This window comes from Cokeromyces recurvatus (assembly GCF_025118155.1).
Source record: "Cokeromyces recurvatus strain NRRL 2243 chromosome Unknown BX663scaffold_23, whole genome shotgun sequence".
Classification (NCBI taxonomy): domain Eukaryota; kingdom Fungi; phylum Mucoromycota; class Mucoromycetes; order Mucorales; family Mucoraceae; genus Cokeromyces; species Cokeromyces recurvatus.
The window spans coordinates 17,933-35,854 of record NW_026251409.1 but is presented as its reverse complement, the minus strand read 5'-3'; the positions used below and the strand labels follow the sequence as shown (position 1 = coordinate 35,854).

General features: G+C 29.3%; 5 protein-coding genes and 2 non-coding genes across 7 annotated transcripts; 5 read left to right on the top strand and 2 right to left on the bottom strand.

Annotated features, from left to right (window-relative positions):
- Positions 1-124: 124 nt before the first annotated feature.
- Positions 125-6,745, bottom strand: BX663DRAFT_517389 (uncharacterized protein). The gene is made up of 13 exons (XM_051528716.1): positions 6,487-6,745; positions 6,364-6,430; positions 6,159-6,283; positions 5,932-6,066; positions 5,508-5,852; positions 4,941-5,450; positions 4,016-4,805; positions 3,749-3,951; positions 1,378-3,682; positions 879-1,316; positions 690-813; positions 443-537; positions 125-382 (listed from the first exon to the last, which is right to left on the bottom strand). Exons 1-13 carry the CDS (start codon positions 6,568-6,570, stop codon positions 216-218), a joined length of 5,388 nt encoding a protein of 1,795 aa, XP_051380366.1. The 5' UTR covers positions 6,571-6,745; the 3' UTR covers positions 125-215.
- Positions 6,746-8,566: 1,821 nt separating this feature from the next.
- On the top strand, positions 8,567-8,640 carry BX663DRAFT_t103. The gene has a single exon. It is a non-coding gene; the product is annotated as a tRNA-Asn (tRNA).
- Positions 8,641-10,954: 2,314 nt separating this feature from the next.
- BX663DRAFT_517386 (HAD-like domain-containing protein) lies at positions 10,955-12,250 on the top strand. The gene is made up of 2 exons (XM_051528715.1): positions 10,955-11,247; positions 11,298-12,250. The coding sequence occupies exons 1-2, from the start codon at positions 11,045-11,047 to the stop codon at positions 12,097-12,099; spliced, it is 1,005 nt and encodes a 334-aa protein (XP_051380365.1). The 5' UTR covers positions 10,955-11,044; the 3' UTR covers positions 12,100-12,250.
- Positions 12,251-12,379: 129 nt separating this feature from the next.
- BX663DRAFT_154517 (cyclin-domain-containing protein) lies at positions 12,380-13,519 on the top strand. Its single transcript, XM_051521616.1, has 3 exons — positions 12,380-12,542; positions 12,604-13,419; positions 13,507-13,519. The coding sequence occupies exons 1-2, from the start codon at positions 12,446-12,448 to the stop codon at positions 13,155-13,157; spliced, it is 651 nt and encodes a 216-aa protein (XP_051380364.1). The 5' UTR covers positions 12,380-12,445; the 3' UTR covers positions 13,158-13,419; positions 13,507-13,519.
- Positions 13,520-13,985: 466 nt separating this feature from the next.
- On the top strand, positions 13,986-14,442 carry BX663DRAFT_517383 (Tim10/DDP family zinc finger-domain-containing protein). The gene is made up of 2 exons (XM_051528714.1): positions 13,986-14,121; positions 14,177-14,442. Exons 1-2 carry the CDS (start codon positions 14,024-14,026, stop codon positions 14,376-14,378), a joined length of 300 nt encoding a protein of 99 aa, XP_051380363.1. The 5' UTR covers positions 13,986-14,023; the 3' UTR covers positions 14,379-14,442.
- BX663DRAFT_517378 (uncharacterized protein) lies at positions 14,419-15,589 on the bottom strand. Its single transcript, XM_051528713.1, has 5 exons — positions 15,338-15,589; positions 15,238-15,283; positions 15,076-15,176; positions 14,692-14,991; positions 14,419-14,632 (listed from the first exon to the last, which is right to left on the bottom strand). The coding sequence occupies exons 1-5, from the start codon at positions 15,458-15,460 to the stop codon at positions 14,471-14,473; spliced, it is 732 nt and encodes a 243-aa protein (XP_051380362.1). The 5' UTR covers positions 15,461-15,589; the 3' UTR covers positions 14,419-14,470.
- Positions 15,590-16,788: 1,199 nt separating this feature from the next.
- Positions 16,789-16,861, top strand: BX663DRAFT_t104. The gene has a single exon. It is a non-coding gene; the product is annotated as a tRNA-Arg (tRNA).
- The last annotated feature ends 1,061 nt before the right edge of the window (positions 16,862-17,922 follow it).

Sequence of the window (17,922 nt, the reverse complement as noted above, 5' to 3'; positions counted from 1 at the left end):
CCTTATATTATATTGACTAGTTGTAACTTCAAAATATATCATTTCGTTATTGATAATATACATACAATAACATGTATAGTTTAGTATCTTATTTTAATATATGCATTAAAAAAAAAAAAAAAAATACTTTTTCAAGTGCTATAAAAGTTTATTGAACAGCTATAATATGTGTACAAACTTGTACATATAATATAAATAAAAAAAATAATCCAAAATTAAGTTAAAGAGGAAAGTCCCATTTCTATGCCTACTATCTGCAAACATTCTTTGATTAAACTAACAACTATATCATCTTTACATGTAGTCATATTACACAACGAGGGATATAAATAAAAGAGATGAGCTCTTGGTCCAGATAAAAGTGTTTGTTTCACAACATCTACTAGAAAGAGAGAGAGTCAGATGTGTCTATAAATGTTTATGTATTCTGTATTGTACTTACTTCCACTATTGTTTTCATTGTATGCTAGAATGTTATCTCGTAATTTTAATTGAATTAATTGTTTGAGAACAAAAAGTATCTCTTCTTTACGAACTCTATAATAAAGTAAAAGAAAATTAAATAAAAAAGTCATATTCAAAAAAAAAAAAAAAAAAAAAAAAAAAAAAAAAAAGCGATGACTCTCATTATTAGCTCCTTCACTAAAATAAGAATAAAAAAAAACTAAAGCTCTCACCCCATCAAGTACCTTGGAAACGGACATCTTCCTAATAAAGGCTCATCAGCAGTATAGTTTCGAAGAATAGTTTTACATCGTTCAAGCAACACTGGAATAGCAGCTTCAGCAATTCTTTTACGAACATGAATGTTATCTAAAGGGAAAAAAACCGTATTAATTAATTTAAATATTTGTTATTATTTGTTTCATGTTTCATACCTTGTTTTTCAGCAGAGCATAATGTAAATAGCGTCATAAAAGATGCATATGCAAAAGACTCTTTCATGACAGGCACGATTGTACCCGTTGTACCCACAATATCACTTGATCTGTCATTTACGAAATTAGATCTCTTTATATCGCCTTCTTCTATGTTGGTATCTGTTACTACTGAAGTATCTTCAATATAATATAATCGAGATCCTTCGTGAATAATATGCACTAACTTTTTAATGACTTCGATTGGTACTCGAGGTTGTCCAAGGTGAACTACAACAATACTTTCGATTGATTTTAATATTGAAATATCGAAATGTTCATCTGCATCAAGCTCTTCGATATTCATGCTTTCGGGAGGCGAGCTAGGTGATAAAAGACTTCCTTCTAAAATATCCATAAGTGTATGCCATACCCCACAAAATCTTTCTACAGGCACCTCTAACATTTGTATATTATTATGTAAGCCCAAAAATAAATATAAATAGTTTTCTATTTATACCTTCTTCAAAACTTTCTAGCTTTTCTAAACCTATCTTTAAAATATCCAAAAATCCAGTTGTAGCTATTTTCCATAAAGGCGTTTTATCATCACCATGTTTATATGAAGGAGGACAATCATATTTTAATTTCATGGGTAATCCAAAAGCGCCAATGATATGTTCGAATATGCCTTCTGTATAAAGAGACAATGCATTAGCATGAGCTTTAAATAGATTGACCACTAAAGAGCTACATTTTTTATTAAGCGCGATATAAGTGACCGTAGAGAATTTGCGTTGACTTGGTGGAATATAGCCACGACTTTTGCTTTGTCCATCTTCGGGTGGACTTAAGAATGCAAGTGTCATATACTCTGCCAAATCAGCTAACACTAAAGGAGGCACACCATCCATACTCATATCTAATTTTTGGACTACATCCAAGACAGCTTCCTGTAAGGGAGAAACATGATCAATATCAGGACGGTATTGAGGGCTTGTGGAATAGACAAGAACGTTTCGTAATACACTTAAAAGTGAGACAACATTTTCCAATGTAAAAGTAGAAGAAATCAATTTGTAAAGATCGGTAAACATATTAACATAAGATGTTAGCATATCCTGGGTGAAATCATTTGATACGGGTGCTATAGCCGAAGTAGATAAAGAAAGGGTGAATGATTGGAGTTCAGTTTCATTATCATTATTAAAAGATGTTAAAAAATCCTTTTTTTCGGGAGTAGTAGATAATAAATCACCATTCATGGACTGACAGATCTTAAGCCCAATAGCTTCCCAGGTATTCCAAGCACGATGCCACAAGCTCATTAATTTCGAGGTTTCTTTAAAATTGGATGGAAGAGTAATAATTGTTTTAAAGCTTTTGATACTTGCAAAAGATACTTCTTGGCTAGACCGAATACAAGAGTCTTCTAAATGCGCTAGTAATAAAGTGAAAGCCTGTTGAAAATGTTCCAATTGACATAAATCATTTAAGAAATCATGAAAAATGCTAGAAATCCCTGTTAAAATTAACACCTTCGTTTCATCCCATTGTTTTTCTGCTGTATCTCGTGAGTGATGAAGCATAAATCCAGAAGAGTCACGATCTCCATTTGCAGTAGGTGAGGATGTCTTACTTGAGGATAGTTTTGATGCACGAATCGATGACATTTTTATAGAATCTAATAAAGGAAACAAAACTTCCCAAATGCACGTATTCCAAAGATATTGGCCTAAAATATGCCCATTCATTGTAATTGTTCTAAATAAAGTTTGATTGGCTCCATTTCGTACTTCAGGACGCCAGTCAACGCAAGTGTATGATAACTGAAGCAGCAAAAGTATCCAAAGAATACTATAGGTTTTTGGATTATTTACGTCTTCATTTTGAAGAGGCACATCAATATTCATATTCTTTTTTTCGATTTTTTCATCTTTTAATGGTGAATCCTGTTGACTGGAAAGATCCATACGACGAGTTTGAATAAAGTCTGATAAATTCCATAATAAACCAACAGCTGTCAAGCTGATATTTAGATCATCGCTCTGCATACCAAATGAACCTAAAGTCGCAATACACTGTCGTAAACAATCAGGTGAGAGCAATGATAAAAAGTCTGTACAAATTAATTGAAGACTAGAAAAGGCTATCTTAATAAGTCCTGTAGCTGATTTAGGACCTGCTGTTGCCATAATGGATCCCGCCATAATAGAAGAAGCCGTCGTATCAACGCTCGATCTTTCATGTTTTGTCTCTGGACTAGCTATTGTAGATACCGCTTCTACGTCAGCTTCATCATCACTATGGTTATTGTAATTAGCGTCAGGTGGAGGACCAATAGCGCATACAGCAACATGGCGTAATATATCAAGAATATGACTCCATCCACAAGTAAAAGAATGGCCTGATGTTTGTAATAGATTATTTAAAGTCTCTAATCCCATCTTTTGTACTTCACTAAATGTCTTTGGATTATTGTTTAAGGCTTCTTGAATCAATATCTCCTCATTAGCTGGAGGAGTGTAGTTGATACATTGACTTAAAGCTAATAAAAGACGTGTCTGAGTAGTTTCATTTACTTCTTTGTATTCTGAAAGAACAAAATTCATAGCAGTAGTAATGATATTAGCAATTACTTCACAACATTGGGTACGAACTGATACAGGGGTTAAAGAGTAATTAACTGTAGTAATTAAATGTGACATAATCAATTCCCATATTTTTGAGGATGATTCTTTCTCAGTATTAATAAGTCTTTCCATATTCAATATTGCGACATATTCCAATTTGTCTATAGCAAATGATCTAACGTTGAAAATCTTCTATAATTAAGTAAAAATATCAGATATAAACTAGTAATATTTTAAATAATGTAGATTATAACTTACTGTTCGAGTTTTGTTGGTATACAGCGATTCACTACTAGCATTAAAGGGGGCACCGCTTATTTCAGAACTCATAAGACATAAAGCTGAAGAGAACGCCACAAATGAATCGGCATCTAAATATTTACTATTTTCAAAGAGCCTTTGAAAGGAAGCATTTATAATAGTAAGCTGATCATTATCTATTGTCTGATTGTTGGATTGAGCTTTTATGAAGGAAAAAATATTATTATTTGATCATACTACATATCGCATATAATATTGACTTACTATTTTGGTTTATCTGGTTAATGCTAATAGATGAATTAGATGATGAAGTAACTGTTCGTCTCATATTATTTGATGAAGCAGGATTACTAATATTAGAACCTCCAATCGAAGATCCTTTAGGTGTAGGTCGATTGAACAAAAAAAAATCTGCTAACTGTAGTGTTTCTAAAATAAGATACCATGATGATCCAAGCGTGTTACTCAAAAACATGGTAATATTTAATAAAATACGTAGGCTATATAAATTTTTTTCATTTAACGTAATATTCGCCAATGCTTGTTGCTGCTGAATAGGTAAATCCAAAAATGATATAGCAGCTGCGTTTAGAGTAGTGTTTGCTGATGATAATGAGATAATACTTGTTGAACTTGGATTACTATTTACTTTGTTTGGTACTGTAGACGTAGTAGAAACAATGCCTGTTGATAGAAGAGGTATGATAGGAATTGAACTTTTACACAAGTTAGTCAAGAATGCATCACGGGGTGTAACAAGATTTAATACACCACAAACATTGGTAAAATTTTGATAAGATTTCATAGTACATTGAAAAAGCTCTTCTTCAAGATTAGCAGTCAAGTAGAATGACATTGCAGCTAATAAACCAGGCCAAGCAGCATTTGCCATTTCAGTAACTAATGCTAAATCCTTTTCATTATCTTCATTATTTTTTAATTCATCTTCTAGTGTTGAATTTATTGAGTGAGACGAGAATTTTGGTAACACATATCCTGCTAAGCCGTCAGCAATAGAGTTAAGACAAATTAAGGCAAGATAAAATATATAAGTCTCAGGTATTGAAGGGGGTCATATTTATCTAACTGATCAATACTGTATAATATAATGTTAAAATGAAAATAAATAAAAATAAAATAAAATTGTTAGCTGCATTTAATAAAGTAATTACATAGATTGCTAATTTACTAACCATTGAATACGCATAGTAGACGTAACTATACTTAAACTATCAGAATTAGATGATATATTTTGATTGGAATATGAATTATAAACATTTGAAGCACTAGATCCATGATCTATGCTATCTCTACTACTTTGATTTGCGCCAATAGTTTGAGGCCTTTCAGTTGCCAAACGACCAAAACTAGTAATCATATCACGAAAAACTTTTGTTGAACTGTTTTGACTATCATACCATTTATATATAGAGCATATCAAATGTATATCACTACAGATTCCTTTGAATATTTCCATTGCCAATACTCGAAGCCAAAGTGGGTTCTCTGGTTCTAATATTTTGATAAAAATTGATAAAAATATTTCACATTCCATCACGAGAATTCCATTAAATTGTTTGATAAGGATGGATACAACTCTTGCAAGACGCATAGTTTGTGAAAATTCATTTTTTTCCGAAAAGTTTTTAATAAACATTGGACAAACAAGTTCCTTTAAAATTGCTCTTAATTCTTTGTGCTAAATTAAAATATATTAATTTTTTGAAACAAAATGCACTTTATATCATTTACTTGCCTCTTGAAACAACTTATAATGGTTGGTTAAGACACCTTCAATTAACTCGAGGCCAAGTGTTTTGGAAAGACTATTTAAACGAAGATACTGTGGTTGATCACCATTTGTAAGCAAACATAAATCTTGAAATAAATAATAAGCGTCTTTTGCACAAGGATATAATTTAATTTTTTCTCCACTACTGATTTCTATTTCTTGATTTGCATTCGACTGCTCTAAGTTTTGTTCATCCTCTTTAACAACTTTATCAAATACAAATATAACAAGCTGTCGTAAAGTTGCAGCTGCTGTATTATTTACTACAACGGTTTTAGAATCTTGTAAGCGAAAACATATTAATAAAGCCTTATTTGTAAATTAAGCATTAGGGACTAGGTACAAAAAAAAAAAAAAGAGAGGTAATAATATTGACTATTTAAAATACCTCCGCCAAAATATCATCATGTACACTTCTATAATTATTCAATAAAGGTAAAACGGTTTGTAATATTTTTAGCTGAATTTCAACACCATGAACACTAATATCCGTCAAAGTGCGTAATACTGTTCGAATAGATGTCTAGGATGAATACTTTAAGCTCATCTGTATACAATAGTTCAAACTTTTTTTTAAAAAAAAAAAAAGAAAAAAACAATTAAGGAGTTGCTTACCTCTGGAATGGCATGAAAAGAAATTAGTTTTTGTATACATCCGATGGCAATTGTTATTAATTTGATCTGTTTTGTTTCGCAGGCAAGCGCAAAAGGGCGTAAAGCATCTTCTGTCTTAGCCAATTCTATTGTTTAATTTAAATGTTAACACATTAAAAAAAAGGTGAAATTATATTATTATTATTATTTTTCTTTTTTATTTTACCATTAGCTATACTATATCCAGGTCTTTCTTTGAAACTTCTTAATATAACACTTAAACGCTCTGCAGCCTATTTAAATAAAAAGTTCAAATATTAAATATAATCATTACTCAATTACGGTATACCTCTTTAATTTCTGGATGTTTTCTTCTCGCTTCACTCGAGAGTGTTAAAAGCTCAGTTTGCAAAAAAGCTGTAAGGCCGCTCATAATCTCGATATTGTACAGGCCTTTTATGCTTTATTTAATGTTATAGTAAATTTAATAATGGTAGATTCTATCTTTTTAAATTGTTTTTTTAATGGTAACTTCTTGTAAATATAATAAATAAGCAATCAAATAAGATCGCTGTTTAATTTAGAAATCTTCCGTGTTTTAGTTGAAAAGCAAAAATGAAAGTGAGTAAATTAATTTATTTGCATTTGTTCATCAAGAATTGTTATTTAGCTGGGTTTGAAACTAAAAAAGTACTTGGCACAGCTGAAGTTTTCCAACATGAGATGGATGCTGTTTCCAAAATAAATTAGACGGCTCAAGGCTTACTTTAGAAATTATCAATTTTTATTTGAACGAAACGGAGAATGATTTTTTTAGGCATTTCCAGTTTGTGGAAGAAACTACTATACACTGTGTATATATATTATACATTAGAAATGACCTGCAACAAAAAATCAGCCATTTATCAGGCACACTGAATGCTTTTATTTAAGTCTAAATTTCACTTGCGTAAGGTCAATCACACTGAAGTTTTTAACAATTATTATTTAGTTGGGAGAAGCAAAAGGGATCTAAGGGGTATGTATAGTAAAATACAAAAGCATTCTTATCACAAGTCTATCAGTAGCCCCTTTGAAATAATATGGCCATTATCCTCAAACTTCTCCTACTGATATTAATAAATATATTTTATTATTTTATATAATAGTATTTATTCTACAAAAGTCTAAAATATGCTTCATGCTTCTTTAAAAAATCAATAACTCAGTATTGGATGTACCACAGGATCGAAAAAAAAAGGCTTTTAATATAGTAATATTTCCATTGCACCTGTAGCAGTCTTCAGAATTAGTTTTATAGAAGAAAAAAATTATACAGATACTGTATGAGAATTGTCAAGATGTTCAATTATTTTCTGATTGCTAATGGATGTTCATATATCATTTAAAAAAATTTATTATGCCATCTAAAGAGGCAGTATTATAGTTAATGCAAAAATATAGAAGAGAGTATGTACTATTATTTGGTGATGTGTTTATAAAGTGAATACTAATAATTATATGTTACTCACAAAGTTTAATGTTGTGTGTATAATAAATGTATCATTAAAGATAAAAATGTCATCAGTTGTGATGACTGCAATGAAACAAAACATAAAAAAAAGCTATCTATGTAAATTTTATAAAGGTATGTATAACGTACTAATAAAATACTCGAATACAATATAATAACATTCAAAAAAATGAATAAAATGTAAACTTTATCTGCTAGAGAAAGTCCCTTACCTGTATAAGCGTATGTTAAAATAAAGAATATATCAAACCTATACATAAAATGTAATGTTCATTCAATCCAACACGCAAAATAGCATTTCTATACAATAAATTTAATGATAAAAAATAAAAGTACAAACTTAAAAACTTGTAGAAAAGAACTACATCATGAATAGTGATGATAGCTCACAGAAATCTAACTCTCTAATAATAATATTCAACAATAATAATATCGATGTCATGAGTCGACTTATAATGGTATATTTCTTAATTATAAATACACAAATCATAAAATTATTCAAACGAATTTTATTCAACTTTTCCTGAAACCATCATGATTTACTTCATCAAATAATATCAAAGCATATAACGCTTCATTGTATATAACGTATTTTATTCAGTTGTAACTAACACTTTTCTGGTTCATATCTCATCTCAAACGTTTTTTTTTAAAAAATTCTTATAACTACTTATCAATTTAAATTCATAAATAAACTAATTACATTTAGACCTATTGTTGAGTCTCGTTAACATCTTTTGCTTTTTGTTATAAATATTTTCAATTAAGAAAATAACTCAATTCTCAAAAAAAAAAAAGAAAGAAAAGAAATTCTAAGCGAAGACGTCATAGAAACTAAGCATTTTTATTGGTGCTGGGTTTAAATTTATTAACAATTACTGTTATAATTACTTTTTTGTCCTCCAAAAATGTATAAGCTTCTATGGCGCAATTGGCTAGCGCGTCTGACTGTTAATCAGGAGGTTGGTGGTTCGAGCCCACCTAGGAGCGTTTAATTTTTTTAATTTTCGTAGTAATTTTGTACTTTTTTTTGGTATCATCATAAAAGTGTTGAAGAAGAACTGGAGAAAATTTCCTCATGTATTCTATAATCTCTTGTATTTATAATAATTACAATACAGTAACTCAAACGGTTGTAATCGATCAAAAGGGCTGATATTACGATTAAAGAGAAAATGATAAATGTCATTAACGAACTGTATGAAAATATATTATAACTGATTCCTGATAGCGCCTAATGAAAAGCTTTATGTAACAGATACATTGAATTGTGGCAAAATAATATGTATTAGAAGATTTAATTAAACAAAAAGAAGCATAATAAAAATTAGAATCTTAAGCATGTTATCTGAATAATAGACTAAAGTTTGTTTGAAAGTATTAAAAGAGCTACATCCCTTTAGAGTAAAATGTTCTGTATGAAGCTACAAATATATAGAAAATAAAAATGAAGCAAGCATATAATTTATTAAGTAGCGTCAAAAAACTGGCATAATAAGGTTTATATATAATCTAAGAATATAGATATAGGAACATACAGATGAGTATTAACAAACATAATTTCATTTGTAAGTTATTTAAGGTATAGTTATCCACTATTGTATCCTTATCTTTACTGATAAAGATTCAATAAATAAATAAATAAATAAATAAAGAATATAGAAGACTGACTGTTTTAATATAGTTAGAAAACAATTAAAACCTATTTTATTATTAAATCGAATAATATTTATATATTTTTAAATATCATTATTGAATGTGTCCTTTACTGAGCTATTATAGAAGTAATTAAGAATCTAAATCAAAGCGTAGTTCTTAATACATAACATCTATTCAATATATTAGATGCATGTATAAACTATTTTTACCTTTATTGATTAAAGATACTTAAATACTGCCTAATTCAGTTAAATGTTACTCTTGTATGTCTTGATCTGAAAATACTTATAAAACTATTGATAATGAGTCTAAATACTATTATAAATATATATTTAGGTAGTATATATAGACATAGAGGCTAGATCACATAAATATATTTATAGTATACCCTTTTGTAACTAAATTTACTACAATAATTGGAGTACACAATGTCTAAATATTTACAGTTGTAATATAGAAATATACAATTAAAGATTATTAACTTTCAGCATTTCAAGAAAGATGTATTTTTTAGACCGTCTATTACTGATTCTGGCTCCATACATATATTTAATGTTATAAGCCTTGGTAGTAATTAGCCTCTGTATTAAGAAGCTTATGAATAATATATTATGTTTAAATCTCTTTCAAGGTAATATAAGTGCATAAAAATATAACAATTCAAGTTTATTTAACCTTCAAAGTTTACTATCTCAACTCTAAGAAAAAAAAGTTAGCATTTAAAGCTCATAATATTGAGATGGTTTGATTAGAAACAATAACTGTTCCGAGACTATAATTTTATGGCTGACAGATTTATTGAATTATAGTTTCTCTAGCTCTGGTGACATCTGTAAACATTCAAAAATGTGAAAACTAGTTGATTACGCCCTTTATAATCTCTATTAGGAAAAAAGAAGGCAAACATAAAAGATTAACAACGATAAATATATATGATCACTATATATTATGGCATATACTAATGTATATTAATGAATATATTGATGCTTCTTTACCAGATTAGTGCTAAATAGATTTTGTAAGGCTTAATTAACAAAGAAGCGTAAGCTTTGATGAAAACCTTAAACATTGAATACCTATAGCTATATTCTTTGGTATTAACATACTTGAGAAAAATGTCATTCATTTCAAAGGTATAAACCCGGTATTATTAGAGATGACTTTTAGAGGACTCAAGATTAGCAGAATATATGACCAACTTCAATTGCCGTTTATTAATGAGTTTATATTTTTTTAAAGCCTATCTTCAATAAGTAATCACCAATACAGAATACATATATATATATATATATATATTTAAATAATCAAAGGTTCCAGAAAGCGCAGGTTTTAATCTATAATATATATAACTCACTAATTAAGAATTATAATTATTTATCAAGCAAAAGCATAGTGTGACATTATTTGTCTACTAATTTTCAGAGAACAAATAGTGTCTTCAGTATTGCTACTAATATTGATAGCATTATTTATAATTACCTCTGCTACAAACTCAACTTATCCCTTCTAAGAAATTAAAAAAGTTTATGAATAAGATGTCTTTCTGTTTGAATATCATTTCTATTCTACCTGAAATGTAATCTAGTATGTTTAACTTAAAGCTGCACTAAACTATAACAACTATTGATTTACATTACTGAGTACTAAAAAATTTTGGTTTCAGAAAAAAAATCCACATATATACGTGTATATGTTAATAGTTTTGAACGTAGCTTTTTCCCTTAATTAACACGCAATGAAGCTTGTTCAAAGCTTTCAGGATATTTTCAAACAAGTTAAATATGATACAATTGCATGCGATATTTACGGTGTACTTCATGATGGCATCAGAGCATATCCTTATTCTAAAGAAGCACTAACAGAACTTAGGCAACATGACGATCATGTCATTTTACTTTCAAATTCGACACGACTACAAGACAAACTTGATTCTGCCATGTCAAAAAATTTGAAATTACTAATAATTTATACGACGAGATTCTTTCAAGTGGTGTACTTACAAAACTTTTTTTGAAAGATATAGCTGAGTATTTAGAGACGGGTCAAGTTAAAAATGCAGCATGTCATGCTACCGCTAGATGTCTCGGTAAAAGTACACGTATAAATCCAGATGAGTTTGCGGCAACTTACCTAAAGACGGGCAAGTTCTTTTTAGCGGGAGATCCCGATTGGCAAGAGCCTCTTTACTTGCCGGTGTCACCTACATTATCAAGGACACATAACTGGGACGAAATTGAGTTTGTCTTGTTAGGATCAATTCGTGGTGTGTTTCCCGAAGAAAAACCAGTTGATCCATTTAGTGAAAAAGATGTACGAGCCGATTATCAACCTTTGTTGGAAAAGTGTTTGGAAAAGAACATTCCCATGATCTGTGCCAATCCAGATGTCTTTGCTCCTAATGGGATCAATGAAGATGGAACCATCAAGTTATTAATTTGTCCGGGATATATAGGACAGATGTATGAAGAGATGGGTGGTGAAGTTTTGTATTTTGGAAAACCATACAAGAGTATTTATGAATATTTGATAGAAAATAAAGCCAAATCTTCTATCAAAGAAGGTGATAGCAAAGTCTCAAGCAAGATTATTTGTGTAGGTGATAATGTGGCCACAGATATAAAGGGCGCTACAGAAGCTGGACTAGATGTCGTTATGATTCTTGGTGGCGTGCATTGGGAAGAGTTAAAAGAAGCTAAAAGTGAAGATGAATTGAAAGAGTGTGTGAGAAAGCTATGTAGTTTGCATGGAAGTAAAGAACCAACGTATCTCATGCCTTTACTTGGATATTAGTAGTTTTTAGTTTATTTTAATGTTATTACCTGTATATATGATTTATTTTATTATTGTAACCTAAAAGGATAAAAGAAGCAGTTTAATCAATTATTGTTTTTTCTTTTATATAATATTGGTTCCTTTAATTAATACAAATATCTCAAGCCCGTATAAGATTTTTTCTATTGTTCCTTTTTTTTTTTTTTTTTTTTTGTCACGCAAAATTCTGATTTTTGTTTTCTACATCAGCAAAAAATTGAAGTGCAATTGTTTTTTATTTTTTTATTTATTTTTTTTATTTTGTTTTATTTTATTTTACTTTTTTTTTTTTTTACACACATTAGTGTATAATTTTTTTAATGTCATGAATGTATCTTCAACATCAACAAGGACTACAGATGTTATCCAAGTTCCCGAATATTTTTATGCAATCGATATTAATTATTTAACTCACATGATTGGTAAGATTTTGAAATGTATTAACTTACATTGACTTAGTTCGTTGATTAACATTGCAAATAGCTGATATGTTAGGCAGACTCATATCACATAATGACCTTATACCGTTAACCCCTAGTAACCTAACACGTTTCCATTCTCGAACACCGCCTAATATATCTCTCAGCGATTATTTACGACGAATAGTAAAATATACTTCAGTAGAAAAATCCTGTTTATTAATTTTGTTAATATATATTGATCGTGTATGCGAACTTCATCCACAATTTACTGTATCATCGTTAACAGCACATCGCTTTCTTATAACTGCTGTAACAGTATCATCTAAAGCATTATGCGATTCATATTGTACAAACTCACACTATGCCAAGGTAGGAGGTATATCGACACAAGAAATAAATGCGCTTGAATTAGAATTTCTATCCTTAATTGATTGGCACCTTTCTTCAACAGGTCCAATATTACAGCAATATTATGTAAACCTTGTGGAACAGCATCCTTGCTATGAACGTATTATATCTAATGAGACTAAAGAGTTATTAGAAACAATGACATATAAAAAGCGTCGAAGGAGCAGTACTCCTACAGAAGAACAAATAAGCGAAAAAATAATTTAGACACTGATATTATAAAATTAGAAGAAGAGAAGACAAAAAGACATTTTGATACATTGTTAGAAGATGACACCATACCCTATATCGCATAGCTATTTATTAATACCATTTTATGTAGTCACCTTTAATTTTATTGAATCAAAACTATACATTTACGTATACTCCCTTTTACTTAATGAAAGGAATAATAAAGAAAATGAAAACAATTTACGCTGGCGTTTAAATAGCAATAATCATCATTATCCTTATTATAAAGAGTACACATGTAAGGAGAATAGCTACTTGAAAAGTTTTTAGTTTTATCGATAATAATATAAAAACTACAGATAGTTATACTGAATAGTCTAAATAGAGAATCTGTAGAATTGACAGATAACGTCAACTATCGAAAGCATGTATCCCTTACTCTTTATTTTAAATAAGCTATGCTCCTATACTAACATTTATTTCTTGATTTGTCTAATGGTTAATTATTTGTAATTTATATAAATGTACACATATTTGCTAATTTGATTACTTATTTCATCTCGAAAGGCTGCTATTACTGCTGTAATAACTAGCTTGGCAAAAATAATGCTTGTTCTCGAGCTAATAATATAATCAATACACTCTTTTCATCTTCTTTGATCCTGAAGTAACTTCAGTTTCTCCCCCTCCCCCCCCCACCGATTCCATTTTTTGAACCGACCCGGACAATTTTAGCATTGTGCCCGATAGAGTTTTCGAAATTAATAAAATACTCTTTTAACGTAAGCGTATGCTGATGACGCTTCTTCGGTATGTTAATATAGTAATGCGAAATTCTGTGCCGCCATATACCCAGTTTTTTTTTTTCTTTTACTTTTCTTTTCTTTTTTTTTAAAAAAAAAATGAGCTGGAGTAGTAGTTTTACACAAACATATGTAGATCCTCAATACTTAATAGAAGCTGAACAGCAAGTGGATGCTTTTATGGGGATGTTTAATAGGTATAATTTGTTTTATTATATTGATTTTTTTTTTCTTAAAAGTGAGATTAAATAGGATCATGGCAGCATGTCAGGATAAATGCATCCCTAATAACTATCATGAACCTGATTTAAATAAAGGAGAACAAAAATGTATAGATCGCTGCGTTGCAAAATATATGTCAATACAAACTATGATAGGTGAACGAATGAAAGATATGGTGCCTATAACACAACAAAACAACAGATTTCCAACCAATGATACACCCTCTCTTTAGAAATAACATGATATTATAGACAGTGAAGATATACACATAAATATATATATATATATATATATATTTATATAAAAGTAGATATATACATTTTATTATTTTTTGGAAGAATTTATATTTTTGAACATATGCTGGGGTAGAGGATTATTAGGACCATGCAGATTATTTGCGATATTACCATTAAACAAAAAAGATTGATAGGAAAATAAATCACGTAGTTTACCATAGTAGTAGAATACACAAAGTGTCCAATATCCCTAAAAAAAAGAAAAATCGTTAATATCTCCTGAATTGTTTTAATTGATGTCTATATTACATAACAGATGGTCATCACCATGAAAACAGCAATAGAAAATTTTATTTCATTTTCCCATAATTTTTGACAATTATAAACATTTAGAGACGGAAGCAAATCGTCGATTTGATATATTGTACCATTGATGGCCTTCCCTTCAATCTTCTCATCAATCTTCTGTTGAGACATTGATAGACACCAATCAATATATGAAGATTTCTGAACACAAAATATGAATATATTCACCAGGATATCAATTAAATATATGATTACAATTAGAAATAATAGAATAAAGCCTGACTGGAGTTTAGCTGGTGAATTCTATAAATAGTTGATTTATGAACAATAACTTTAGGAAGCAATTTTTTTTTTAAAAAACAACAACATATACATATACATATATACTTTAAATAGTCCATATATAATATAGGCTGCTATAAGACTAAATACTATTGAAATAATTCCAAGTGTAATAAGTGCTGGTCTATGTAAAAACGAAAATATAGCTAATATAATAAATTTATATTTTTTAGCTTTTGAAGAATTATATGTATTTATAAATATTACGAGTATATCCAAGAAATGATAATGTAGCAATGTAAGTATTTACACCCTTTATAGATTTTACTATTAGTGGCTCGTATGTTTTATTTTAATTTATTCTTACTAGCCATATCAAAGATGCAAAAGCACAGCCACCCCTTAATGACATACAAGCACAAAACTTTCTATGCCAACTACTAGGCTCCAAATATCTTCTTTCTTGTATTGGTGCATGAAATAACGGCATATATTGCAATTATGTTGTTTTTAAAAAATGAAAATAAGAGAAAAAGAAGTGATTTTTATAAAAGAGAAATAATAAGATTATTTGATGTATTGAAAAGAAAAACATTGCTTTTTTTGGAAAAAATATTTTCTGTTCCTTTTTTTTAAAAAAAGCAAATAATAAAATCTGTATTCAACACTATAATTTATGAATTTAATGTAAATTACAAACATAGGAAAAGATGATTTAATAAGTGAATAGAAATAGTTCTTTTTTTTTATGTAATTCGTTTAATTTGTTTTTATTTTTAATATATGCTGTTTAGAAAAATGTAGAATTTTATCTTAATAAGTTGGTTTGTATCTTAACATTCGTTGTATTCTTAATTATCTACTTATATCTTAATACCTCTGTAAAAGTAAGCTATATAATTTATTATCGTACTCCTCATTTTTCCTTTTTAGAATATATATCACATCTTTTAGTTCATTTATGTGTGAGACTATAAATAATAACATTTGTATATGTTAAGATTAGTATGTAGTCGCCCATAAACTTATTGGAATAAGCATCATCCTTTGATTTATGCGGTAAATTTCATACATATATTTTTCCTTTTCTTCTTTCGTTCTAAATACCGATACATGACTTGTTTTATCAATACTATAATAATTTTAATTTCGAATTACACATTATCTTATTATACCAGCTTTCAACGTATCTGCGATGGCATACAATATAACTTGAACTCATTAATAAAGCCTAAAATTGAAAACAATACGATATAAAAATATCCGTCATCTAGCTATTCATATCATATAGTATATCAGATATTATTATGCTGGCAACTCAAATAAATATCCGACATCCATTCAGTATTTTACTCTAATCATTCTCCTCACTCCTTCATCGACTAGCATGTAATACATTATTTTTTTCTATAAATGTAAATTCAAAAAACAACCTCTAGTTTCTTTAAACCTTTTTCCTTATAATAAATCAATATAATATATATATATATTCTGGTATTCCTTGGCAAATACTATAGTCTAATATTTGTATTCTCTTATATTAACTCCATTATTACTTTTATCATCACAAGTTGGCTTACTGAACTATATTCAATTTTGAACAAAGAGCTTGTAGTTGTTCAACTTCTTTATTCTCACAACTAGTGAATTTATTTATTCTGAGCCCTTATACACCTACTCTTCATTTATATTAGAATTGATTTCAATTAAAAAAATAAATGAGAAAATAAAAAAGAAATGATGATGTCATCAAAGTCACGTGACTTTGAAACAAAATTTATACTCTTATAACATCTAGCGTCTTCCAAAACGTGTCAAGGGGCTATGGCCCAATGGATAAGGCGTCTGACTACGAATCAGGAGATTCCAGGTTCGACCCCTGGTAGCCTCGACACGATTTCTTTTTTTGTTTTTCTTTACATACATCTTTACCAAAACATTGTCGCACTAAAAAAACCTAAGATGTTGCATAAGTTGAATGTCATCTTCTTTTTTTCTCGAATTTACTTCAACAATAAGCTATAAATTTATTTTGGAAGATGAAAACGGAAAAGTTGTAGATGAGGAGGATCCGTATAAACTAGATGAATTATCATCTTATATTGCTTACATGACAGCAGTAAGAAATATGCTTGCTACGGAAGAAAAAGATCAAGACGTTCAGCCAGAAGCAAGTAACAATAAAGAAGAAAAAACAAATCGTAAGAAGGGAGACTCATTTCTGAAGGGAAACCGAACAAGCAACGAAGTTAAGGCACATGCTGTTCACTTGGTAGATGTCCACCTGAAACAGAGCGCGAGAGCTGTTGCCATACAGCTTAAATTGGAGCCAAGAACAGTCCAAAGATGGTACAAAAGTTAGAAAGCTGATCCTGACTCATTATTCAAAACTGTCGGTCGTCCGAGAATCATCGAGCCAAAAGGTGAACTAACAGAGGCAATAAAGAACGTTGTTACTGAGTGTTATGATTGTAGTTGTCTTTATAACTAAGTTAATAAAAATAAACCATTATTTATTACATAATAAAGAGGTTATTCATATGCAACTAGTATATTGGACTTCACAGCATAATATTCATTCTACACTTAGTCTCAATAATAGTCATTGTTAGAATGTTTGAGCAATAATAATAGTTATATACATAATTCAAACAGGATTATGACTGGTGTATTCAATTACATAATTAGCTCTGAGTCATACATACATATCATATATACATCGATAATGTTGAATATTGTTATGGAGTAAAATCTTATATAATGATAATGATAGTAGCTCATAAATAATTAGTATTGTTGCAGCTAGGCATATTCACTGAGAATTAATATTAATGTGTCGCACTCCAATGACAATGATTTGTTATATTTCTAGGAACAGCGGCAACTTAGGGAGAAAAAAAAAGAATAAAGAAATATCTTATTGATCGCAGAATTATTCAGAGACAATGTTTT